The 25,035-nt window shown below is 42.1% G+C and overlaps 2 protein-coding genes across 2 annotated transcripts in view; both read left to right on the top strand.

Annotated features, from left to right (window-relative positions):
• Window positions 1-215: 215 nt before the first annotated feature.
• SMCO1 (single-pass membrane protein with coiled-coil domains 1) lies at window positions 216-7,124 on the top strand. Its single transcript, XM_045903088.3, has 3 exons — window positions 216-398; window positions 3,843-3,992; window positions 4,417-7,124. The coding sequence occupies exons 1-3, from the start codon at window positions 349-351 to the stop codon at window positions 4,859-4,861; spliced, it is 645 nt and encodes a 214-aa protein (XP_045759044.1). The 5' UTR covers window positions 216-348; the 3' UTR covers window positions 4,862-7,124.
• Window positions 7,125-12,770: 5,646 nt separating this feature from the next.
• RNF168 (ring finger protein 168) overlaps window positions 12,771-25,035 on the top strand; it is a 58,174-nt gene continuing 45,909 nt past the window's right edge. Inside the window, exon 1 of the mRNA XM_064576052.1 lies at window positions 12,771-13,786. Coding sequence (XP_064432122.1) covers window positions 13,486-13,786 — 301 coding nt within the window. The 5' untranslated portion in view covers window positions 12,771-13,485. The remainder of the gene's footprint in view (window positions 13,787-25,035) is intronic.

Here is a 25,035-nt window from a genome sequence, read left to right as displayed (position 1 = left end):
CAAATTTAACCCTTGTATATAACCATATATACATTTATTGGAATACACACAGAGCCACGATTACATCTGATTGTTTTGCTATGTTGATGTACTATGGCTCATTTTACAAAAGCAAATATGTGCGTTCTAAGACACCTGTGCTCACAAGATGAGTTCTCTGGAACTATATTTGGATGTACAAGCTATTAAAAGCTTCTTGTACTGAGTGACCTTTCAGGCAGAATTAGATCAAATACTCATACTGCTGCTGCCTGTTGCTGAGTGGAAGACAGCAGAAAACCCTGGATTCAAACCTCCATTAGGTTTTTGTTTTCCTTGTTTGGTTTCCTTTCATTTTGCCTTAAGAAGATGAACAATGAGACCACAGCCCTGATATCCTTGAAGGAGGCAATGAAAAGGTTGCTAAGGGCTACAGGGAGGGAGCAAGCATTGCCTGCTTTTCTGGGAAGATGGGTAAGAGAAGAATAAAGAATAAAAATAGGCAAAGAACTATAGACATGCTAATTAGAATTCTGTCTCTGTTTAAAGTGGTTTAAGTCTTCCAGGTTAAAAATATATATAACTAAACAAGAAAGAAAAATTACTCCCAGGTGAATTCCATTCAATTAATGCATGTGCTATATTCTAGGTATACAAAATAAGTAAAATACGGTTTCTGTCCTCAAGGAGCTCAAAGCCTATATGGATAACAGAAGTATTCATAAATACTAGAATGTGATTGACCTTATGACCTTACGATGGTAATGTTCCTAAAGGGCTATGAGAACATGAAGAAAGGATCAATTAATTTTGCCTTTTATACTAGGAAAAGGAACACTTCACAGAGAGACATTTAAGCTGGACCTTAAAGTATGAGTAAAAAGTTATGAGAAAGAAAAATATGGGAAGGAATTCTGGAGTGAGGAAAAGTACTTGGAAGCCACAGAAGCCTGGAATCGTGTGCTGTGTTCAGTCAGCTGCTAGATGTCGCAAGTGGTTAGTGACTAGGATATGAGAGGACTGTCAGAAGAAGGGAGCAAAGGGCTAAGGGCTTTATGTTCATCCTCCTGAGGATATCCAATTTGGCTCTAACTGTATCAATGGACAACATAGATAATCAGTTGAGTTACATGAACAGAATTGTGTTTTAGAGGTATATTTCTAGGGATGCCTGGGTGGCTCAGCTGGTTAAGTGTCTGCCTTCAGCTTAGGTCATGATCCCAGGGTCCTGGGATCAAGCCCCATATTGGGCTCCCTGCTCAGTGGGAAGCCTACTTCTCCCTCTGCCTGATGCTTCCCCTGCTTGTGCTTTCTTTCTTCCTCTCTCTCTGACAAATAAATAAATTTTTTAAAAATCTTAAAAAAAAAGAAGCATATTTCTAGAGGATGGATTAGAAGTAGCAGAAATTGAAAGCAAGGATTCAGTTAGGCTACTATAATCCTAGGTCAAAGTGAAAATAGTTATTAACTGGTTTAGTGGTGATGGAGAGGAAGGGATAGTTTAGAGGCATTAATGGAGAGGAAGGAAAAAAAAGGTAAAAATTATTCTGAGATTTCTAGTTCAAGCAATTGAATAGATGGTGATATCACTAACTAAACTGGGGGATTGTAGTAGAAAGCAGACTTGGATTTGCAGACATGTTGTTTAGGATTTATTTGGAATGGTGTGGGAATGCCTTTTGGTGAGAGGCTTCCCAAAAACTGTTAATCATTGTGAACTTTTATACTGACTGACAAGCTAGAGTTTCCCTCCAGAGTTCAACCTAGAGATGACCTATAAGCAATATAGTCTTAAAGGTGTCAAAGTGAATACCAACAGTATGCCAGATGACATTGTTTCCACATGCAAACGGAGACTACTGCCATATTAGGTCCTGCAGGCTTACACTCCTACGAAACACCACACATTTCATAGAGGGCCTTATCTATATGTAAATAAAATATCCAAAACAGTGAGAAAATTCCACCATAGTAATTTCTGATGATTGGGGTGGTTGGGGGGGATAGTTAGCAGGTTCAGTTTAGGACAGTTGAGTTTGACGTCTCCATCCAGGTGGAGATGCACAAAACACAGTTAAAGATAACAGGTCTAGAGCTTAGGAGAGATGTGGTACCTGAAGCTGAATTAGCCTTGAGATAAAGTGAGGACCAAGAAGAAAAGATGGCCAAGGACAGAACCTGGGCAACTCTAAGAGTATTCAGGTCACTGGGGACTTGGAAGCTCAGGGAAGTGGTATGTGTATTTATCTATCACTTCTTTCATGAAAAACAATGTGGGGGTCTTCAGGCAAGTGAGTTGTGTTGTTTCAGTTCCCTGTGATTCAGTTTGACATAATTCTGGTGCCACAGCGCCCCCTGATGATTAAGGTTGTTCAGAGCTACCCCAAATGCCCATGTTGGGTTACACAGCTCAGCAACTCATTCACATCAGGGATGTGAATCAGATGAGACGTTATTTTATTACTTCTGTCTAAGGCCTTTGCTAGGTATTAGGGGACAGGTATAAAGATGTCTCAGAGGGGCGCCTGGGTGGCTCAGTCGGTTAAGCGGCTGCCTTCGGCTCAGGTCGTGATTCTGGAGTCCCAGGATCGAGTCCCGCATCGGGCTCCCTGCTCGGTGGGGACTCTGCTTCTCCCTCTGACTCTCCTCCCTCTCATGCTCTCTGTCTCTCATTCTCTCTCTCTCGCAAATAAATAAAATCTTAAAAAAAAAAAAAATTTTTTTTTAAAAGATGTCTCAGAAATAGTCTCTGATTCCCTCCCTCCAAAAGCTTACAATTTCATTCATGAAATGCTAACTCTAAAAATAAAGCTGGAGGTGGGGAGTGACAGGTAATGAAGGCAGTCCCTGTGAAAATTAAGTCGGCAGGGTGATCTCCAGGCAGAAAGGCTAGGGAATTCAAGCAAACAGTGGAAATGAGCTTATCCTGAAGGTAGGATAGAATTTGGGCAGTCAGAATAGAGAAATACACCTTATTAAATACTGGTCCCAGCACTAGCTAGCTATGACATTAGGTTTCAATCTTTTGGAGACTCAATTTCTTTATCTGTAAAGTTTATTTATTTTTTTTAGTAATCTCTACATCCATGTAGGGCTTGAACTCATGACCCCGAGATCAAGAGTCTCATGCTCTTCTGACTGAGCCAGCCAGGCACCCCTCAATTTCTTTATCTGTAAAATGATAAAAATGACTGCTTCATTTCTTATGGTTGTTGTGAGAATCAAAGTAATGCTTGTATTTAAAGTACTTCTTTTCAGGGTGCCTGAGTGGCTCAGTCGTTAAGCGCCTGCCTTCGGCTCAGGTCATGATCCCAGGGTCCTGGGATCGAGCCCTGCATCGAGCCCTGCATCGGGCTCCCTGCATCGGGCTCCCTGCTCGGTGGGAACCCTGCTTCTCCCTCCCCCACTCCCCCTGCTTGTGTTCCCTCTCTCACTGTGTCTCTCTCTGTCAAATAAATAAATAAATAATCTTAAAAAAAAAAAAAAAGTACTTCTTTTCTTAAAGTAGGCTCCATGCCCAATGTGGGGCTTGAACTCAAGACCCTGAGATTGAGAGTTGCAGGCTCCACTGACTCAGCCAGCCAGGTGCCCCTAAAATACTTTTGAAAATATAAAGTACAATAGAAAAATCAAGACATGGCAGATAATTCAAGTAATCAGACGATTAAAAGGTTTGGCAATATAAGGAATATAGGACGTAGGATGATGGTTAGAGCGAACGGCAAATAGGAACATCTGTTCATCATTTAAGTAGCTGCCCAAATTAATGGCGGTTATAAACAATGTATTAGAGCTTTACCTTAAGGCAAAACTAAGGTTTTGTCCCTTGTCCTAAAGTCCCGCTTGATTCTTTCATCCTATAGAGTAGACCACAAACTCCAAGCTTTAGAAGCACAGTTTAAAGAACTGGACTGCACCAAGGATGGTCTGACCCAGAGATTTGAAGAGCATAGCAAGGCTCTGGCAAGCCAGGCAGCCCAAGATGAGCTGTGGAGAGCAGTTCTGGCAACCAAGTGAGTATCCAGTGAGAAAGAGGTGGAATTATGTGGCTTTGTGAAAGCTTGCAGTGGTCATTCTAAACTTAAACTTCAATGGGTTGTGAAGAAATTATATTTTCAGAGGTCAATTCATTCAAAAAAGATTAATTTGAGCACCCATTGATTCACCAGTACTGCCATATACATCTCGTCACAGTGTCTCTCGTCTGACAGTGTCTTGCTAGCACAGAGATGGGTGACATAACTCCTCTGCTGTCGAGAAATGTGTAGTGTGAGGGGCCTGAGAACGAAGCTATCCCATGTAGCGCAGGCCCTATTCTAAAATATTTTCTAAAATACAACCGCTGGTTCTTCTCGTGGGTTGTATCCTGATAGAATTAGCTTTATGTTTGTACATAAGGAGTTCTACTGATTAAGAAGCTCTCCACATTTTTTGTAGATTCACTTCAATGGAACTGAATATTTTATACAGCTACGTCATCGAAGTACTCATCTGCTTGCACACTCGTGTGCTTGAGAAGCTGCCAGACCTGGTGCAAGGTCTTCCCACCTTAGCCTCTGTCCTGAAACGAAAAGTCAAGAACCAGCGCGTTAGAGTCATGTGGGAGTCTGTCCTGGAGGAGTGTGGGCTGCAAGAAGGAGATATCACAGCACTTTGTACCTTCTTTATTGCCCATGGTAACAAGGCAGAATACTATGGTGCTAAAGTGAGGCAGATGTATATCAGGGATGTCACTTTCCTGATCACTAACATGGTAAAGAACCAGGCTCTGCAGGATAGTTTGCTGAGGGCTGTGCAGGTCATTGGGAAGGGGAAAGCAGCGAGGTCCCCCGAAGAGCAAAAGTCATCCCTAAAAGAGTTGATGCCATCAGTCAGAAGCTAACTTTGATGACCAAGAGATTCTACTTCTAGCAGTTTATCTTGCAAATGGAGAAAAGAAGATGTATGTACAATTTATCACAGGCTTATTTTTATAGCAAAAGTGGGGGGAGCCTTAAACAAACTATGATAAATTGATACAATGGATACTTTCTGTGTAGCAATATAAGAGAATGAAGAAGTTCTTTGTGTAACTGTAAAATGATAAGGAGTTATTACCAAGATGTATTATTTTAAAATATTTCCTATATATTGTTAAGTAGAAAAAAGGGCAAAAACAAACACACACACACACACACACACACAAGCTAATATATCCATAAACTTCATAAGCTTCTTCTGGAGAGATACATTAGAAAGTAAGAACATTGGTTCTCTCAGGGAAAAAAATGAAGAGGCTAGGGGTCAAAGGTAGGAGGAATTCTTTTCACTGTTACTCCATTTTGTACATTTTGAATTTTGAACCATGTGAATGTACTATATACTAGAAGACAAAAAAACAATAAAAACACCTAATATATATTGTATGTTATGCACTTTCTCTCCAGTACACTACCATAGTTATTTTACACTGGAAAGGGAACTCTTACACATTGACTATATATTAAAGTATCTACTGGGGCGCCTGACTGGCTCAGTTGATAAAGCACATGATTCTTGATCTCAGGGTTGTAGGTTTAAGCCCCATAATGGATATAGAAATTACTTAAAAATAAAATCTTAAAAAAATTTTATTGAACACCAAATGCCATGTACTAGGTGCTGTGAATAACAGAAACATTTAAAAATGTGGACCCTGTCTTCCAGGTAAAGGTTAAGTGCTTATGCATTATTTGGGAGGTACAAATTCAGATTAACCAAAATGAGGTAACATTCTGGAAGGAGTTAGGTAGAGGATTCGAAGTAATACGATATGATGTATTACCTTGCTGGCCCTCTTTGAAAATGAGCCATGACACAGCAGCTTGCTTGGTAGATAAATGCACTCAGTCTTGGAGCATCTGGCTGGCTCAGCTGGTAGAGCATTAGACTCTTGCTCTCAAGGTTGTAAGTTTGAGCCCCATGTTGGGTGTAGAGATGACTTAAAAATAAAATCTTGAGGGGCGCCTGGGTGGCTCAGTCGGTTAAGCGGCTGCCTTCGGCTCAGGTCATGATCCCAGGATCCTGGGATTGAGCCCCGTGTTGGGCTCTCTGCTCAGCGGGGAGCCTGCTTCTCCCTCTGCTCCTCACCTTGCTCACTCTCTCTCACTCTCTCTCAAATAAACAAATAAATAATAAAAAATAAATAAAATCTTGAAAAAAAAATGCACTTTTTTTTCCTTGTCCTCCCCAGACACACTGGAGAAACCATGCCTTGGAAGGAATATGGAAAGGGAATTTCTCTGTCATGCTCACTTAGTCTACTGTTTTCAGTTGGCTGAAGTTTGTTCCATGGGGAGTAACTGCCCCCACCACTCTACTTCCAGGATGCATCATTTAAGTCCTCCCAGCAGCCAGTAGAAAGCCAGTGCCTGCCTTGCTCAGTGCAATGTTTCACTGGAGTCCAGAAGTGGTAGAAAGAGCTAGAGATTCTAGAAATGCAACTGGTCAGCCCCAGGCAGAGCAAGGGACTATGGGTCCACACTTGATCTTAGTCAAAAGGCCGAGAAGCGATGGGACTATGGGTCCAGAAAGTAAACAAGGCCAAGGAAATCTGAGGAAGCACATAAAATGTATCCATTACACAGACATAAATACCTGAACATATAAATTAAAATGTTAAGAGTTAAATAATAAGACTACAGTAAAAACCACTATCAGTAGGCAATACATGATTAGGTGAGTTCAGAGGAGGGTTATCACTGTGTGATTGAAGATTGAGGACTACTTCCTGGAGGAAGCACATTGAATTGATCCTTCAAGTAGGCAAAGCACCAAAGTAACTCATGAGTTAAGATTTCAAACTATGGCCTGAAAGCACAAGATCTGGATGCTAGCGACTAGATCATAGTTGAATGTTTGAAAGGATAATGGGGGGGGCACCTGGGTGGCTCAGTTGTCAGGCGTCTGCCTTCGGCTCAGGTCATGATCTCAGGGTCCTGGGATCGAGCCCCACATCAGGCTCCCTGCTCAGCCGGAAGCCTGCTTCTCCCTCTCCCACTCCCCCTGCTTGTGTTCCCTCTCTCACTGTGTCTCTCTCTGTTAAATAAATAAAATATTTTTAAAAAAATAAAAGGATAATGGGAGGGGGCTTCTGGGTGGCTCAGTCTGTTGGGTGTCCGTCTCTTGGTTTTAGCTCAGGTCATGATCTTGGGGACATGGGATCCAGCCTCAAATCTGGCTCCACACTCAGCACAGAGTCTGCTTGAGTTTCTCTCCCTCTCCCTGTGCCCCTCTCCACTGCGCTCATGCTCTCTCTCTCTCTCAAATAAACCTTAAAAAAAAAAAGAAAGAATAAAGGGGGGTTCCACAGGGAAAAGAAGGTTGGGACCATATTAGGGAGCTGAAATTTTAGGCTAAAGTGTTGATATCATGGACAAGTGGATTGACAACAACAGGTTTCTGAATTCACATTAAAACAAAATGAAAGTTCCCAAAACTCTCTACCAAGGGCCCACACATCCTTGGTTTATCTCCATCTGAAACCATCTGGCCAACCTGAATGGTCTCAGCAAACCCAAAAGACCTTAAAGACTGTATTCACACAGTGATTTTCTTCTCTTCCTCCACATCTATGTAACATTTCCTCAAAAACTCAGGCCTCGGTTTTTTTTCAGGTTGTTTTTTTTCTTTTCTTTTCCTTTCCTTTTCTTTTGGTTTTGTTGTTTAAAAATTTTTTCTTATTGTGGTAAAATACATATAACAAAATTTAACACCTTAACAATTTTTAAGTGGACAGTTCAGTGTATTATATACATTCATAATATTGTGCAACCATTACTACCATCCATCTGAAAACAAACTCTGTACCCATTAAACAGTAACTCTCCCAGCCCCTGGCAACGATCATTCTATTTTCTGCCTCTTGGTTTGGTTCTTAAGTACTAGGGATCAATCTATTTCGTTCCTGTGGTTTTTCTAGCCAAAACCTACTTTTCTTTTTTTTTAATTTTTAAGTAATCTTTACACCCAGCGTGGGGCCCAAGATCACATGAGATCAAGAGTCGCATGCTCGGGCACCTGGGTGGCTCAGTTGGTTAAGCGACTGCCTTCGGCTCAGGTCATGATCCTGGAGTCCCTGGATCGAGTCCTGCATCGGGCTCCCTGCTTGGCGGGGAGCCTGCTTCTCCCTCTCCCACTCCCCCCTGCTTGTGTTCCCTCTCTTGCTGTGTCTTTCTCTGTCAAATAAATAAATAAAATCTTAAAAGAAAAAAAAAAAAGAGTCGCATGCTCTACCAACTGAGCCAGCCAGGTGTCCCAAAACCTACTTTTTTCATAGAATTCAAAATGGTAGGATCAGGTGTCAGCACAAGAACTTAGTATCAAAGTGGAAAAACTTATTTCAGAATGCATAAAATGTTAAAATACTTTTTACCTCCTTTGTAATTTTGATTGTTCTAGATTGAAATTTAATAATACAGGAGTACACCATAAATGATGCACATGACAGCTAAGCCCCAGGATCGAGGCAGCCCTGTAGTTTGTTTTCCAAGCCCTATGAAACTGCTATAGAAATGAATGGATGGGGGCACCTGGGTGGCTCAGTCATTAAGCATCTGCCTTCAGCTCAGGTCATGATCCCAAGATCCTGGGATCGAGCCCCACATTGGGCTCCCTGCTCTGCGGGAAGCCTGCTTCTCCCTCTCCCACTCCCCCTGCTTGTGTTCCTGCTCTCGCTATCTCTCTCTCTGTCAAATAAATAAACAAAATATATATATATTTTTAAAGATTTTATTTATTTATTTGAGACAGAGAGAATGAGAGAGAGAGAGCACATGAGAGGGGGGAGGGTCAGAGGGAGAAGCAGGCTCCCTGCCGAGCAGGGAGCCCGATGCGGGACTCGATCCAGGGACTCCAGGATCATGACCTGAGCCGAAAGCAGTCGCTTAACCAACTGAGCCACCCAGGCGCCCTAAACAAAATATTTTTTTAAAAAATGAATGAATGGTTTAAAAGGATTATTCACCACGACCAAGTGGGATTTATTCCTGGGCGGCAAGGGTGGTTCAACATCCGCAAATCAATCAATGTGATACGCTACATAAATAAAAGAAAGGACAAGAACCATATGATATACTCTTAATAGATGCAGAAAAAGCATTTGACAAAGTACAGCATCCTTTCTTGATTAAAACTCTCCACTGGGGGCACCTGGGTGGCTCAGTTGTTAGTTAAGTGTCTGCCTTCGGCTCAAGTCATGATCCCAGGGTCCTGGGATCGAGCCCCGTGTCGGGCTCCCTGCTCGGCAGGAGGCCTGCTTCTCCCTCTCCCACTCCCCCTGCTTGTGTTCCTGCTCTCACTGTGTCTCTGTCAAATAAATAAATAAAATCTTAAAAAAAACCCAAAAAACTCTCCACTGTGTAGGGATAGAGGGTACATACCTCAAAATCATAAAAGCCATTTATGAAAAACCCACAGCGAATATCATTCTCAATAGGGAAAAACTAAGAGCTTTACCCCTATGGTCAGGAACATGGCAAGGATGTCCACTATCACCACTGCTGTTCAACATAGTATTAGAAGTCCTAGCCTCAGCAATCAGACAACAAAAAGAAATAAAAGGCATCTGAATCGGCAAAGAAGTCAAACTCTCACTCTGCAGATGACATGATACTCTATGTGGAAAACCCAAAAGACTCCACCCCAAAATTGCTAGAACTCATACAGGAATTCAGCAAAGTGGCAAGATATAAAAATCAGTTGCATTTCTATACACCAAAAATGAGACAGAAAAAAGAGAAATTAAGGAGTTTCTCTCCCATTTACAATTGCACCCAAAACCATAAGACACCTAGGAATAAACCTAACCAAAGAGGGAAAGGATCTATACTCAGAAAATATAGAACACTCATGAAAAAAATTGAGAAAGACAAAGAAATGAAAAACATTCCATGAAAAAAAAAAAAAACATTCCATGCTCATGGATTGGAAGAACAAATATTGTTAAAATGTCTATGCTACCTAGAGCAATCTACACATTCAATGCAATCCCTGTCAAAATACCATCCACTTTTTTCACAGAACTGGAACAAATAATCCTAAAATTTGTATGGAACCAGAAAAGACCCCGAATAGCCAGAGGAATGTTGAAAAAGAAAAGCAAAGCTGGAGGTACCACAATTCTGGACTTCCAGCTCTATTACAAAGCTGTCATCATCAAGAAAGTATGGTACTGGCACAAAAACAGGAACATAGATCAATGGAACAGAATAGAGAGCCCAGAAATGGACCCTCAACTCAATGGTCAACTCATCTTCGACAAAGCAGGAAAGAATGTCCAATGGAAAAAAGTCTCTTCAACAAATGGTGTTGGGAAAATTGGACAGCCACATGCAGAAGAATGAAACTGGACCATTTCCTTACACTATACACAAAAATAGACTCAAAATGGATGAAAGACCTCAATGTGAGACAGGAATACATCAAAATCCTTGAGATGAACACAGGCAGCAACCTCTTCAACCTCGGCTACAGCAACTTCTTGCTAGACACGTCACCAAAGGCAAGGGAAACAAAAGCAAAAATGAACGATTGGGACTTCATCAAGATAAAAAGCTTTTGCCAAGGAAAGGAAACAGTCAACAAAATCAAAAGACAACCAACAGAACGGGGGAAGATATTTGCAAATGACATATCAGATAAAGGACTAGTATCCAAAATCTGTAAAGAACTTATCAAACTCAACACCCAAAGAACAAATAATCCAATCAAGAAATGGGTAGAGGACATGAACAGACATTCTTTTTTTTTTTTTTTAAAGATTTTATTTATTCATTTGAGACACAGAGATACCGAGAGAGAGAGCATGAGCAGGGGGAGAGGCAGAAGGAGAGGGAGAAGCAGGCTCCCCGCTGAGCAAGGAGCCCAATGCAGGACTCAATCCCAGGACCCTGGGATCATGACCTGAGCTGAAGGCAGACACTTAACCATCTGAGCCACCCAGGCGCCCCATGAACAGACATTTCTGCAAAGAAAATATCCAAATGGCTAACAGACACATGAAAGTGCACAACATCACTCGGTATCAGGGAAATACAGATCAAAACCTCAATGAGAAACTACCTCATATTGGTCAGAATGGCTAACCTTAACAAGTCAGGAAACGACAGATGTTGGCAAAGATGCGGAGAAAGGGGAACCCTCCTACACTGTTGGTGGGAATGCAAGCTGGTGCAGCCACTCTGGAAAACAGTATGGAGGTTCCTCAAAAGGTTAAAAATAGAACTACCCTAGGACCCAGCAATTGCACTACTGGGTATTTACCCCAAAGATACAAATGTAGTGATCTGAAGGGGCACCTGCACCCCAATGTTTATAGCAGCAATGTCCATAATAGCCAAACTATGGAAAGAGCCTAGATGTCCATCAACAGATGAATGGGTAAAGAAGATGTGGTGATATATATACAATGGAATATATATATATAATGGAATGTTACGCAGCCATCAAAAATGAAATCTTGTCATTTGCAAGGACGTGGATGGAACTAGAGGGTATTATGCTAAGCGAAATAAGTCAATCAGAGAAAGACAATCATCATATAATCTCACTGATATATGGAATTTAAGAAACAAGGCAGAGGATCATACAGGGAGAGAGGAAAAAATGAAAAAAGATGAAACCAGAGAGGGAGACAAACCATAAGAGACTCTAAATCTTAGGAAGCAAACTGAGGATTGCTGGAGGGGAGGGCAGTGGGGGAATGGGGTGGCTGGGTGATAGACACTGGGGACGGTATGTGTTGTAATGAGCACTGGGTATTATATAAGACTGATGAATCACAGACCTGTACCCCTGAAACAAATATTTAAAAAATTAATAACATGATTTAAAAAATAAAAATAAAGAAGAAATGAATGGATGGAAATTAAGATGGACACACTAATGCTTCAGCAAATCTTGACTTTAAACTGCACGAATTGTTCTCTTCCTCATTCTTGAGGCCTCCCCTCCCTTTCACTTGTTTTTCTGTAGAACCTTTTGTTCCAAGAACTGGGTGATGTAGATACTTAGTAATGAGACTTGGATGGCCCATGGCAGCGCTAGTCCTGAGACCACCTTGAAAACATAAGAAACGTGGGGACAGCACGTACCAGATTCCTGTCGAAACTGCCCAGATCCTGTAATGCCTACCGAATCCCTCAACCTTTTGCCCTGGGCGGGCTTGCAGTCTTGGAGGCATCAGCCTGCTGCAGCCTCCTTCGCCCGGCGAAGCAATAAACTATCTTCCTTCTTTATACCCAAGCTCTGTCTTTGCCTTACGAATTTCGGCCCCGGAACACAAGAAGTCAGTTTTGGACAACACTTAGAAGGGAAGGCAATCCTAAAACAACCTATCCCTAGGCCTCAGACTTCAGAAGGGGTGTGTCAGAGAAGGCACGGGCAGTGCGTGTTAAACTGTATCAAGTTTGCGAATTCTCTGGCCACATCCTTTCTAGGAGATCAACCTAGGAGATGCTTCCTAAGAACTCTAGAAAGCGACCTAAGAGGTTTGGTACAAGATAGCAGAAACAGAATAGTAGCCTGAGGACTAGAATTTTAAGAAGAGGGAAGAATTTTTAAAATTTCTGTTTGGTCTTTAATTTGCCTCGAGGCTTCCCTTTTTCTGCCAGAGATGATCCTCACGACACTCAGGAGTTTCCGCAGCGGAAGGCACTGCAACGCGAGGGGAGGGCCCTCCACCCGGCAGGGGGCGGGCCGGGGCGGGGCGGGCGGCGCTCACAGGACCCGGAAGTCCCGCCCCGCCGAACGTCAGCTGTGTCGGCCCTTGCGTCGTTCTCTGGGTGGGAGGGGCCGTTTGGGTGGGCAGTTGTGACGTCGCTAGACTTGTCGGGTTGCTACGGCACCACTGCTAAGATTAGGAATTTTTGGCGGACCTAAGGAAGGGGACTGTGGGCTCAGAGCGCCGGTAAACGGCTCCAGGTGCACGAAAGCTGGAATGTGGGGGCTCGCGTGCTGCCGCCACAACAACGGTAAAACGGAAGTCCTGCTCCCGCGCAGCTCGGCGTCCGGGCGGAAACAGCGTTCTTCTCGGAGCTGAGGCCCCGAAGCTTCGGGCCTGGGCGGCCTCGGGCTTGGCTGCCGGGAGCTAAGGGAGCACCCTCAGCTGGTAAGAGGGAGGAGGGGACTTGGCGCGTACCTCCCGCCGCGCGGGAGAGCTGGAGCGCACTGCCAGCCTTGCCACAACGGTTGTGTTAATGCCTCGGAGCAGCCTAGGTCTCCCGACGGAAAGGTTCGTTTCCTTACCCGACATTTGTCTTAAACATGGATAAATACGCCGCCTTCCAGAGTAGTCCTGTTTCCCTGGATCGCAGAGCGCCTTTTTGCTTCAAGACGTTATGTGATGCTCCCAGTCTCTGAATTCTGATACGCTGCTGGGCATAATATTAAACACAAAGGTGTTTATTTCCTTTCTTCGTAGTTGGGCCGGAAATAAGATTCTCTCTCTTTCAGGTATTGATGTTGAGCATGCCTTTTTAGCATATTAAAATGGCTGTACCCCAAACCGCCATCCCCTCCTTGTCGGAATGCCAGTGCCGCATCTGTGTGGAAATCCTAATCGAGCCCGTAACACTGCCTTGTAACCACACGCTCTGTAACCCATGCTTCCAATCGACTGTCGAAAAGGCGAGTTTATGCTGTCCCTTCTGTCGCCGCCGGGTCTCTTCGTGGACCCGATACCATACCCGAAGAAATTCTCTTGTCAACATGGAACTGTGGGAATTAATCCAAAAACACTATCCAAAGGAATGCAAGCTTAGAGTTTCTGGGCAGGAGTCAGAGGAAATCGGTGAGTAAAACCCAGCGTGCGTGTTGTCTGAAAAATCAAAATCCTTTAAAAAGTGAATCACCACTAATCCATTTTCGGAAAGGATAAAAAGCCGATTAATACTTGTCTAAATTTTTCTCGGGGATTTGGGTTTTATGGGCCCCAACATGTTGATTGAGGTCGATGGTAACATTTTGTTCATTGTTAGAATGCCCAGGCTGTGTTCAGTTGTTTGTTGGGTTGAAAATGACAACAAAGAAACAAACCCAGAAGAATGGCCCACATGGAGCCTTCAGTCATGGGAAAGTTATATAAATATTCACAGATAAGCAGTAGTCAGTAGAGCAACCCCAGAAGTACAAAAAGCACTGGATTCCTGTATTACTGAACTCCATAAAGAACTGTCAGTTCTTTTCTTTTTTTTAAAAGATTTTATTTATTTATTTATTTATTTATTTACTTACACACAGAACACAGGCAGGGGGAGCAGCAGGCAGAGGGAGAGGAAGAAGCAGGCTCCGTGCAGAGCAGGGGGAGCCTGATGTGGGACTTGATCCCAGGACCCCGGGACCATGACCCGAGCTGAAGGCAGTGGCTTATCCAGCTGAGCCACCCAGAAGCCCCAGTTATTTCCTTAACTTACTTGATTACAGCACTACATCTCCATTCATTTAATTCTTCCCTTAAGCATGCAGTGAACCTCAACTAGCTTTCAGTGACCAGTTCCATCTAGTTCAGTTATTCTTATTTAAAGCCCTCCACCCTGTAGACTCAGCAGCTATTCACTGTGCCCCATACTGAACACTTGACTCTAGCACACTTAATGTGATCAATAAGCCACGCAGTGTTTCTTGTCTAGGCTTTGAATATGGTGCCTGTGCTCTGGTGTACCTGCCTTTTTTTGGGAATTACTTTTATTGTGCTAAATATATATAACATACTTGCCATTTAATGATGTTTTCAACAGTAGTTACACTTTATTAAAACTGCTTTATTGATATCTGCACATAGAATTGATACATTTTAAGTGTACAGTTCACTGGTTTTGGTATTTCACATCATTAGGTTTTTCAGAATTGTAAAATATATATAGCATAAATTTTTTTTTTTTTTAAGATTTATTTATTTGACAGAGAGATAGAGAAGGCACACAAGCAGGGAGAGTGGGAGAATGAGAAGCAGGCTTCCCGCGGAGCAGGGAGCCCGATGTGGGGCTCGATCCCGGGACCCCGGGATCATGACCTGAGCCGAAGGCAGACGCCCAACGACTAAGCCATCCAGGCGCTCTTATATAGCATAAAAATTGCCATTTTAACCTTTTAAGTGCACAATTCAATGGCAGTAATTATATTCACAATGTACAACCATCATCACTATGTTTCCAAAACTTTTTTTTTTTAAGATTTTATTTATTTACTTGAGAGAGAGCATGCATGGGGCGGGGGGAGGGTGGCAGAGAGGGAGAGGGAGAAGCAGAGTCCTCGCTGAGCAGGGATCCTGGTGCAGGACTCCATCCCAGGACCTTGGGATCATGACCTGAGCTGAAGGCAGACGCTTAACCGACTGAGCCACCCAGGCATTCCTCATATGGTAATTCTATGTTTAACTTTTTGAGGAACTGCCAAACTTTTCCACGGGGCTGTGCCATTCTGCATTCCCACCTGCAATGTATAATGGTTCCAGTTTCTCCACATCCTCACCAACACTTATCTTCTGGTTTTTTGGTGTTTTTTATTTTTATTTTTAAAATAGCCATCCTAGTAGGTGTGAAGTGGTATCTTAGTATCTGTGTCTTTTTAATTTATTATTTTTAATTTATTTTTCTAGTGTCTGTGTCTTTTTAATTGTGGTAGAGTATGCATCACAAAATTTACCATTTCCACTGTTTTTAAGCGTACAGTTCAGTGGCATTAAGTATAGTCACACAGGTGTACAATCATCACCACCATCCTTCTCCAGAACTCTTTACATCTTCCCAAACTGAAACTCCATACCCATTAAATAGTAACTCTCCAGTTCCTTCTCCCTCCAGCCCTTTTAACCACCATTCTACTTCCTGTTTCCATGAATTTGACCACTTTAGGTATCTCATATAAGCAGAATCATAGTATTTGTCCTTTTGTGTCTGGCTTATTTCACTTAGATGTCTTTAAGGTTCATCCATATTGTAGCATGTGTTAGAATTTCATTCCTTTCTGGGGCGCCTGGGTGGCTCAGTTGGTTAAGCATCCAGCCCTTGATCTCAGCTCAGGTCTTGATCTCAGGGTCATGAGTTCAAGCCCCTCGTTGGGCTCCATGCCCAGCATGGTGCCTACTTAAAAAAAAAAAAAAGAGTTTCGTTCTTTTCTATGGCTGAATATTCCCTTGAATGTATTTACCACATTTTGTTTATTAGTGGACACTTGGGTTACTTATACCTTCTGGCTATTGTGAGTAATGCTGCTGTGAACAGTGGTGTACAAGTATTTTTTTGAGTTCCTGTTTTCAACTTCTTTGAGTATGTACCCAGAAGGGAATTGCTGGATCATATGCTAATTCTATGGGGGTTTTTTGAGGGACTGCCGTACTCTTACATTACCACCAGCAATGTGCAAGGACTCCATTCTTCCATATCCTTGTCAGTACTTGTTACTTTCTTACTTTCTGGGTTTTGCTTTTTTTTTTTTTTTTTAAAGATTTTATTTATTTATCTGAGAGAAAGAGCGTGAGAGAGCACAAGCAGTGGGAGCAGCAGAGGGAGAGGGAGAAGCAGGCTCCCTGCTGAGCAGGGAGCCAGACATGGGGCTTGATCCCAGGACACTGGGATCATGACCTGAGCTGAAAGCAGACGCTTAACCCACTGAGCCACCCAGGCACCCCTGTTTTGTTTTTTTTTAATGGAGCCATCCTAATAGGTATGAGATGCTGTCTCATTGTGGTTTTGATTTGTATTTCCCTAATGACTAATGATGTTGAACATCTTTTCATGTGTTTTTTTTGCCATTTGTATATTTTCTTTGGAGAAATGTTTATTCAAGTCTTTTTCTGCTCATTTTTTAATTGGGTTATTTGGTTTTTTGTTATTGTTGAGTTGTTGGTGTTCTTTATATATTCTAGATGTTAACTCCTTATCAGATATGATTTGAAATATTTTCTCCCATACCATAGGTTGACATTTCACTCTGCTGATTGTGTCCTTTGCTGCACAGTAGTTTCTAAGTTTGATGTAGTCCTATTTGTCTATTTTTGCTTTTGTTGCTTGTGCTTTTGGTGTCATATCCAAGAAATCTTTGCTAAATTTCAATGTCATGAAGCTTTTTTCCTGTTTTCTTCTAGGAACTTTATAGGTCTTATATTTAGGTCTTCAATTCATTTTGAGTTAATTTTTTAAATATGGTATGGGGTAAGGGTCCAACTTCATTTTTTTACATGTAGATACCCAGTTTTCCCAGTGCCATTTGTTGATAAAATGGCTGTTTTAAAGTTTTTAGGTAGTAAATCTGATGTCTGGACCTCCTCAAAAATGGTTTCTATTAGTTTATTTTGTTCCTTTGAATTGTCCATACTTTCTTGTTTCTTTGCCTTGTGTTTTTTTTTTTTTTTGAGAAAATTGGACATTTTTTTTGTTTTTTTTTAAAGATTTTATTTATTTATTTGAGAGAGAGAATGAGATAGAGGGAGCATGAGAGGGGGGAGGGTCAGAGAGAGAAGCAGACTCCCCGCTGAACAGGGAGCCTGATGCGGGACTCGATCCTGGGACTCCAGGATCATGACCTGAGCTGAAGGCAGTCGCTTAACCAACTGAGCCACCCAGGCGCCCGAAAATTGGACATTTGACTGTAACAGTGTGGTGATACTGTAGGTCAGTCTTCCCTTTCCCCAGAATTTACCTTTTTTTTCTTAAAGATTTAATTTATTTATTTGTCAGAGAGAGAGAGCATACAAGCGGGGGGGGGGGGCGGGGAGTGGCAGGCAGAGGGAGAAGCAGGCTCCCCACTGAGCAAGGAGCCCGATGTGGGGCTCCATCCCAGGATCCTGGGATCATAACCAGAGCCGAAGGCAGACACTTAATGAACTGAGCCATCCAGGCATCCCAGTTTACCATTTTTTTTTTTTTTAGATTGTTGAAGGCTGTAATAGTCCATTTGTTTACTAACTTTGCCAAACTATTTTTGTAAAGACTATATGCCTTGTTGTATGTGGTCATCTGTGTCTCTGTGCTTTAGCTTGTTTTCAGTTAGCATTTTGACAGATTTCCTTGCATGTCAGGAGCTAAAAAAAAAACAACAAGAAACAAAAAAAAGCACCTTTTTGTCTTGGAACATTGGTTCAGTGCGGAGGCAGTCCTTCAGTTCTTAGCCAGACTTGCACTGAGCCTAGGGAATCAGCCCAAGGTGAAAGTTTGGGGGTCTTGTGTGTTTTTGGAGCTTGTGTCTTCCCTGGGTATGCTCCACCCCCTCCAGAACCGGTGTCCCATTCTCAGAATGTAGATATCCTTCAAGACTGCCACTACACTGAGGAGGAGGTGGGCAAGAGTAAAAATGCCACAAAACTTTCCTACTATTTTGAAGTTGCCTTTTTCTTGCTTCACTATTTTCTTGGTTGCTGTAAACCTTTGTTTTCCAAAGTTCTGACAATGTTGGCTCTGATAGTTTCTGCTTGGTTTTTCTTATTTCTATGGAGGGATGAGAGCTTGGAGCTGCCTGCTCTGCCATTTTGCTGACAGCTCTCCATCAGCCTTCTCTTAAGTGCTTATCACTGACATTTGTGTTATTTTCTCTTTTTTTTTAATAAAGATTTAATTTATTTATTTGAGAAAGAAAGGGGAAAAAAACCACGAGAGTAGGGGAGGGGCAGAAGGAGAGGAAGAAGCGGGCTCCATCCCAGGATCCTGAGATCATGACCTGAGCTAAAGGCAGACGCTTAACCAACTGAGTCACCCAGGTCAGGTGCCCAAACTGGTGTTATGCTTGGACTTCTCCACATTCGGTTCTAAATAAACCTATTTTCTTTGCGGGAGATCTTTGGAGCTCTCAGTTCTTACGGTCTGCCTCTTTCCCTGGGCAAAATCTGCGTCAGTGCTCTAGACCTAGAGGCAGAGACAATGGCTGGCTTCTCTCTTTATGAACAGGACAGATGGCTGGCATAGTAGCCTCCAGTCTTCTTGGCTTGCCTGCCCTAGAAACTGCCCTATGAATGAACTGTGATGAGGGCAATGGGGCCCTAGTATTCTCTACCTGCTGTGCCTAGGGTAATGCTTCCTTTCTGTGCATATGAAGTGGATGGAGGAAGGGAGCCCACAGTCTCTCAGGTCCACTTACCTGGAATTCAGCCTCTGCAACAGTGAGCTGGAAGGGATAAGACATGCTGGCAGTTTGTTCCTCCCAGAGGGATGCCATAGCCCTATACCAGGAGCTGGGGAGACATGGAGCCCTGGCTTGGCCACCCCACTTGGAGTGGAGCCTCCATCTTGTTTAGCTTGGTAGTGGGGGTTGGGGGGAGGTTGTGGCTCAAGTGCCGAAGATTCTCATTTTTCTTACTGAGATTTAGTAAATTTGGGGGAAATATTTCTTCATTTGCTGTATGTTCCTAGGACAGTTTCCAGGGATTTTTATATGACCAGTTATTTATACCATTCTCCAGTTGTAGTTGTTTTGTTGAAGAACTGGTCTACAGATCTCCTCACTTTAGTGTTCTGGATGTTAGTTCTCCTTGCTTTGTTTTTCATATAAATTATATTTAAGTATAAGATACATACAAAAGTGTACAAATCAGGGACTCCTGGGTGGCTCAGTCAGTTAAGTGTCCAACTCTTGATTTTGGCTCAGATCATGATCTCAGGGTTGTGAGATGGAGCCTGCTTGGGATTCTCCCTCTGCCCCTCCCTCCCCTGCCCAAGTGCATGTGCACATGCTCCAGCACGCTCTTTCTCCCCACCTCCTCTCCCTCTTTAAAAAAAAAAAAAGTGTACAAATCATAAATCTGTAGTTCAGTGAGTTTTTGAAGTGAAAGTGTCTATATAACCAGCATTCAGGTCAAGACCCAGAACTTTACCAGAATGCCTAAGTTCTCCTTGTGGTCCAGTCTAGTCACTTGCCATCCCGGTAACTCCTGTTCTGATGTGTAACACCATAGATTGCTTTTACCTGTTCTGAACTATTTATTTATTTATTAGATTTTATTTATTTATTTATTTATTAGATTTTATTTATTTATTTGACAGAGAGAGAGAGAGAGAGAGAGCAGGAACACAAGCAGGAGGAGTGGGAGAGGGAGAAGCAGGCCTCCCGAGGAGCAGGGAGCCCGATGTGGGGCTCGATCCCAGGACGCTGGGATCATGACCTGAGCCGAAGGCAGACGCTTAATGACTGAGCCACCCAGGCGCTCCTGTTCTGAACCTTTTAAAAATGGAATCTTGTATCTTGTGTCTGACTTCTTTAGCTCACCATTATATTGGGAGATTGATCCATGATATATGTGATGCAGTTTGTTTTCATTGCTGTATAGTACTATGTTGTGTGGATATTAAATAGTGAAAGCAATGGAAAATTCTGTGTCCATTGATACTGGGCATTTTGGGCTGTTATGAATAGTGCTGTAACATTTTTATACTTGTATTTTGGTGAACATATGTCTCCATTTCTGTTGGATATATTCATATATCTAAGCATGGAATTTGGGGGTCACAGAGTGTGAATAAAAAGTTAAATCCTGGGACTCCTGGGTGGCTCAATACGTTAGTGTCTGCCTTCGGCTCAGGTCACGATCCTAGGATCCTGGGATTGAGTCCCACATCAGGCTCCCTGCTCTTCAGGAAGCCTGCTTCTCCCTCTGCCTGCCACTCCCCCTGCTTGTGCGTGCTCTCTTTCTCTGACAAGTAAATAAAATCTTAAAAAAAAAAAGTTAAATCCTTTCCTGTGCTAGATGAGAATCCATCCTTTGATTAAATCTCTAGTTTTATTTTCCCCAAAACCTGAGGGTAAGAATGTTAATGATGTTACTAGGCAACATTGTTTAATGGGAAATATGATCCTCAGCTGACAAATTGCCCCTCTATTGGCAGGAATTATAAATACTGATTGGGATATTGTGCTTTATGCTCCTCTGAGCACAGTGACCATTGTAACTGAGCATGTTCCTTGTGGGGAACCTGTGCCTTTATTGTTGCTGTAAGAAATGTTGGTTGTTGTAGAGCAAGAATTATCTGGCTTCCTTGCTCTCATGCTGTTAGATTAATGCCAAATGTGGTCCTGTGGTCATTTTCTGAGTTTAAATGTTTAGTACAGCCTAAGACTACCCCATGGTGGGTGTTACAGGTAGGGTAGGCCTTAGGAGATCTTGCCAAACAGTTTTCCAAAGTGGTTTTACCAATTTATACTCGTACCAGTAGTGTATGAGAGTTGTAGCTGAACCACATTCTGGCAACACTTGGTTTTACTTTGTTTCTTTTTTAAATTTTATTATGTTATGTTAGTCACCATACAATCCATCATTAGTTTTTGATGTAGTGACCCACGATCCATTGTTTTCGTATAACACCCAGTGCTCCATTCAGTACGTGCCCTCTTTAATATCCATCACCAGGCTAACCCCTCCCCCCAACCCCTCCCCTCTAAAACCCTGTTTGTTTCTCAGGTCCATAGTCTCTCATGGTTCATCTCTCCTTCCAATTCCCCCCCCTCATTTTTCCCTTCCTTCTTCTAATGTCCTCCATGTTATTCCTTATGTTTCACAAATAAGTGAAACCATATGATAATTGACTTTCTCTGCTTGACTTATTTCACTTAGCATAATCTCCTCCAGTCCCATCCATGTTGATGTAAAAGTTGGGTATTCATCCTTTCTGATGGCTGAGTAATACTCGATTGTATATATGGGCCACATCTTTTTTTTTTTTTTTAAGATTTTATTTATTTATTTATTTATTTATTTGACAGAGAGAGACACAGCGAGAGAGGGAACACAAGCAGGGGGAGTGGGAGAGGGAGAAGCAGGCTTCCCGCAGAGCAGGGAGCCCGATGCTGGGCTCGATCCCAGGACCCTGGGATCATGACCTGAGCCGAAGGCAGATGCTTAACGACTGAGCCACCCAGGTGCCCCTGGGCCACATCTTCTTTATCCATTCATCTGTTGAAGGGCGTCTTGGCTCTTTCCATAGTTTGGCTATTGGGGACATTGCTGCTATGAACATTGGGGTGCATATGGCCCTTCTTTTCACTACATCTGTGTCTTTGGGGTAAATACCCAGTAGTGCAATTGCTGGGTCATAGGTGCTCTATTGTTAAATTTTTGAGGAACCTCCACACTGTTTTCCAAAGTGGCTGTACCAACTTGCATTCCCACCAACAGTGTAAGAGGGTTCCCCTTTCTCCACAACCTCGCCAACATTTGTTTCTTTCCCTGTCCATTTTTGCCATTCTAACTGGTGTAAGGTGGTATCTCAGTGTGGTTTTGATTTGGATTTCCTTGATGGCTAATGATGATGAACATTTTTTCATGTGTCTGTTAGCCATTTGTATGTCTTCTTCAGAGAAGTGTCTATTCATCTCTTCTGCCTCCTTTTTGACTTGATTATTTGTTTTTTGGGTGTTGAGTTTGAGAAGTTCTTTATAGATCTTGGATACCAGCCCTTTATCTGTAGTGTCATTTGCAAATATCTTCTCCCATTCTGTGGGTTGCCTCTTTGTTTTGTTGACTGTTTCCTTTGCTGTGCAGAAGCTTTTTATCTTGATGAAGTCCCAAAAGTTCATTTTTGCTTTTATTTCACTAGCTTCTGGGATGTATCTTGAAAGAAGTTGCTGTGGCCGATGTCAAAGAGGTTACTGCCTATGTTCTCCTCTAGGATTTTGATGGATTCCTGTCTCACATTGAGGTCTTTCATCCACTTTGAGTTTATCTTTGTGAATGGTGTTAGAGAATGGTCAAGTTTCATTCTTCTGCATGTGGCTGTCCAATTTTCCCTGTTTTCTTTTTTTTTTTTTTAAGAAATTTTGGTAGTATACTTATTTTTTTCAGCATTTTATTATGAAAAAAATTTTTATGAAAAATGTTAAACATACAGAAAAGTTGAAAGAATTTTATAGTGAACTCTCATATACCCATAACCAGATGTGACAATATTTTATTTTTATTTTTATTTATTTATTTTTAAAGATTTTATTTATTTATTTGTTAGAGAGAGAGTGAGAGAGCACAAGCAGGGGAAGCAGCAGGCAGAGCAGGCAGAGGGAGAAGCAGGACCCTGGGATCTTGACCTGAGCTGAAGGCAGACTCTTAGCTTACCGAGCCACCCAGGCATCCCGACAGTATTTTCTTTTTTTCTTTTTTCTTTTCTTTTCTTTTCTTTTCTTTCCTTTCCTTTCCTTTCCTTTCCTTTCCTTTCCTTTTCTCTTCTCTCCTCTCTTCTCTTCTTTTCCTCTTTTCTCTTCTCTTATTTTTAAAATTTTATTTATTTATTTATTTGAGAGAGAGCACAAGCAGAGGGAGAGGGAGAAGCAGGCTCCCTGCTGAGCAGTGAGCCTGATGCGGGGCTCAATCCCAGAGTCCTGGGATCATGACATGAGCCAAAGGCAGACACTTAACTGAGTGAGCCACCCAGGTGTCCCGTGACAGTATTTTTTTTTTTTTTTAAGATTTCATTTATTTATTTGACAGAGAGAGAGAGGCAGCTAGAGACGGAACACAAGCAGGGGGAATGGGAGAGGGAGAAGCAGGCTTCCCGCGGAGCAGAGAGCCCGATGCGGGGCTCGATCCCAGGACCCCGGGATCCGGGTGGCAGTCGTTTAATGACTGAACCACCCAGGCGCCCCCCCCCCCCCCCGTGACAGTATTTTATATTTGCTGTGTCACAGATCTTTCATCTGTCCATCTGTCAGTCTATCTTTTTTTTCATTTATTTCACTTTCCCTTTAAATAATGTAAGTACACATATTATGAGGGATCAATGTTAGCTTATAACTCATTTTAATGTAAATTTACATACAGTGAAATGCACAAATCTTAGTTGTACCTTCACTGAGTGTTCACATTTGTATAACCTTTTGTAACATGAACCCTTATAAAAATAAAGAATATTACCATCACCCTTGAAGGTACCCTCATTCCTTTCCAGTTAATCTCTACCCCTACCCTCCATAAGTCGACCAGTGTTTCTATTTTTTCCCACCATAGATTCATTTTGCCTTTTCCAGAATTTCATATACATGGAATTCTATTAGTTTACTAGGGTTGACATTACAAAGTACCACAAACTAGGTGGCTTAACAGAAATTTATTTTCCCACAATTCTGGAGGCTAGAAGCCCAAAATCAAGGTGTCAACAGGGATGTGTTCTCTTAAAGGCTCTAGAGGAGAATCTGTTCCATGCCTCTCTCTCTTTCTTTCTTTCTTCGCTTCTCTTCTCTCGTGACTTTCTCTTAGCTCATGGGTGTTGCTGATAGTTCATGGTATTCCTTGGCTTGCAGCTGCATAACTCCAATCTCTGCCTCCGTAGTCACATGGCATTCTTCCTCTGTGTTTGTCTCTGCATGACTGTCTCAACTCTGTATCTCTCTCTTCTTTTTTATAAGGACACCATTAATACTGCATTAAGGGCCTACCTTACTCCAATATGAAGTCCATTATGTCCACAACAACTGTTTCCCAGTAAGGTCCCATTCTTAATACAGGTATTAGGACTTCAACGTATCTTTTTGGGGGACACAATTCAACCTATAATAGTAATCATGCAGTGTATATCTTTAGCGTAAGATTCTTTTACTTAGTATAAAGTTGGAGATTCATCTTGTGGGTATTAGTAGTTTATTTCTTTTTATTTTTAAGTATCATCTTACTGGTTGACTATATTATACTTTGTTGGCAGTTCTGCACTTCATGGTGTCTCAGCTGTTTCCAGGTTTGGGCTAACAGGAATAAAGTTGCTCTGAAGATTCTTGTAATAGTTTTTTGTTGTTGTTTTATTTTTTTATAGCCATGTATTTTCATTTTTTTCTTGGGCAAATACTTAGGAGTAGAATTGCTCGGTGTAGATACATGCTTGGTTGTATAAGAAACTATGTACTATCATTTTCCAAAATAGTTGTATTATTTTCTAATCCCAGCAACAGTGTTTGCAAATTCTGGTTTCTGCGCATCTGTGTTAGTTTGGGCTGCTGTAACAAAGTATATAGACTGGGTGGCTTTAACATAGAAATTTATTTTTTCATAGTCCTGGCGTCTGGGAAGTGTAAGATCAAGATGCTGTCTGACTTATTCTTTGTGGATGCCCTCTTCCTGGTTATGTCTTCACCTGG

Source organism: Mirounga angustirostris, unplaced genomic scaffold, assembly GCF_029215605.1.
Source record: "Mirounga angustirostris isolate CCGP_5_RB_7025 unplaced genomic scaffold, mMirAng1.0.hap1 SCAF_1, whole genome shotgun sequence".
In the NCBI taxonomy this organism is placed as follows: domain Eukaryota; kingdom Metazoa; phylum Chordata; class Mammalia; order Carnivora; family Phocidae; genus Mirounga; species Mirounga angustirostris.
Note: the sequence above shows the minus strand (reverse complement) of the source record. Positions and strands in the feature narration are given on the sequence as shown.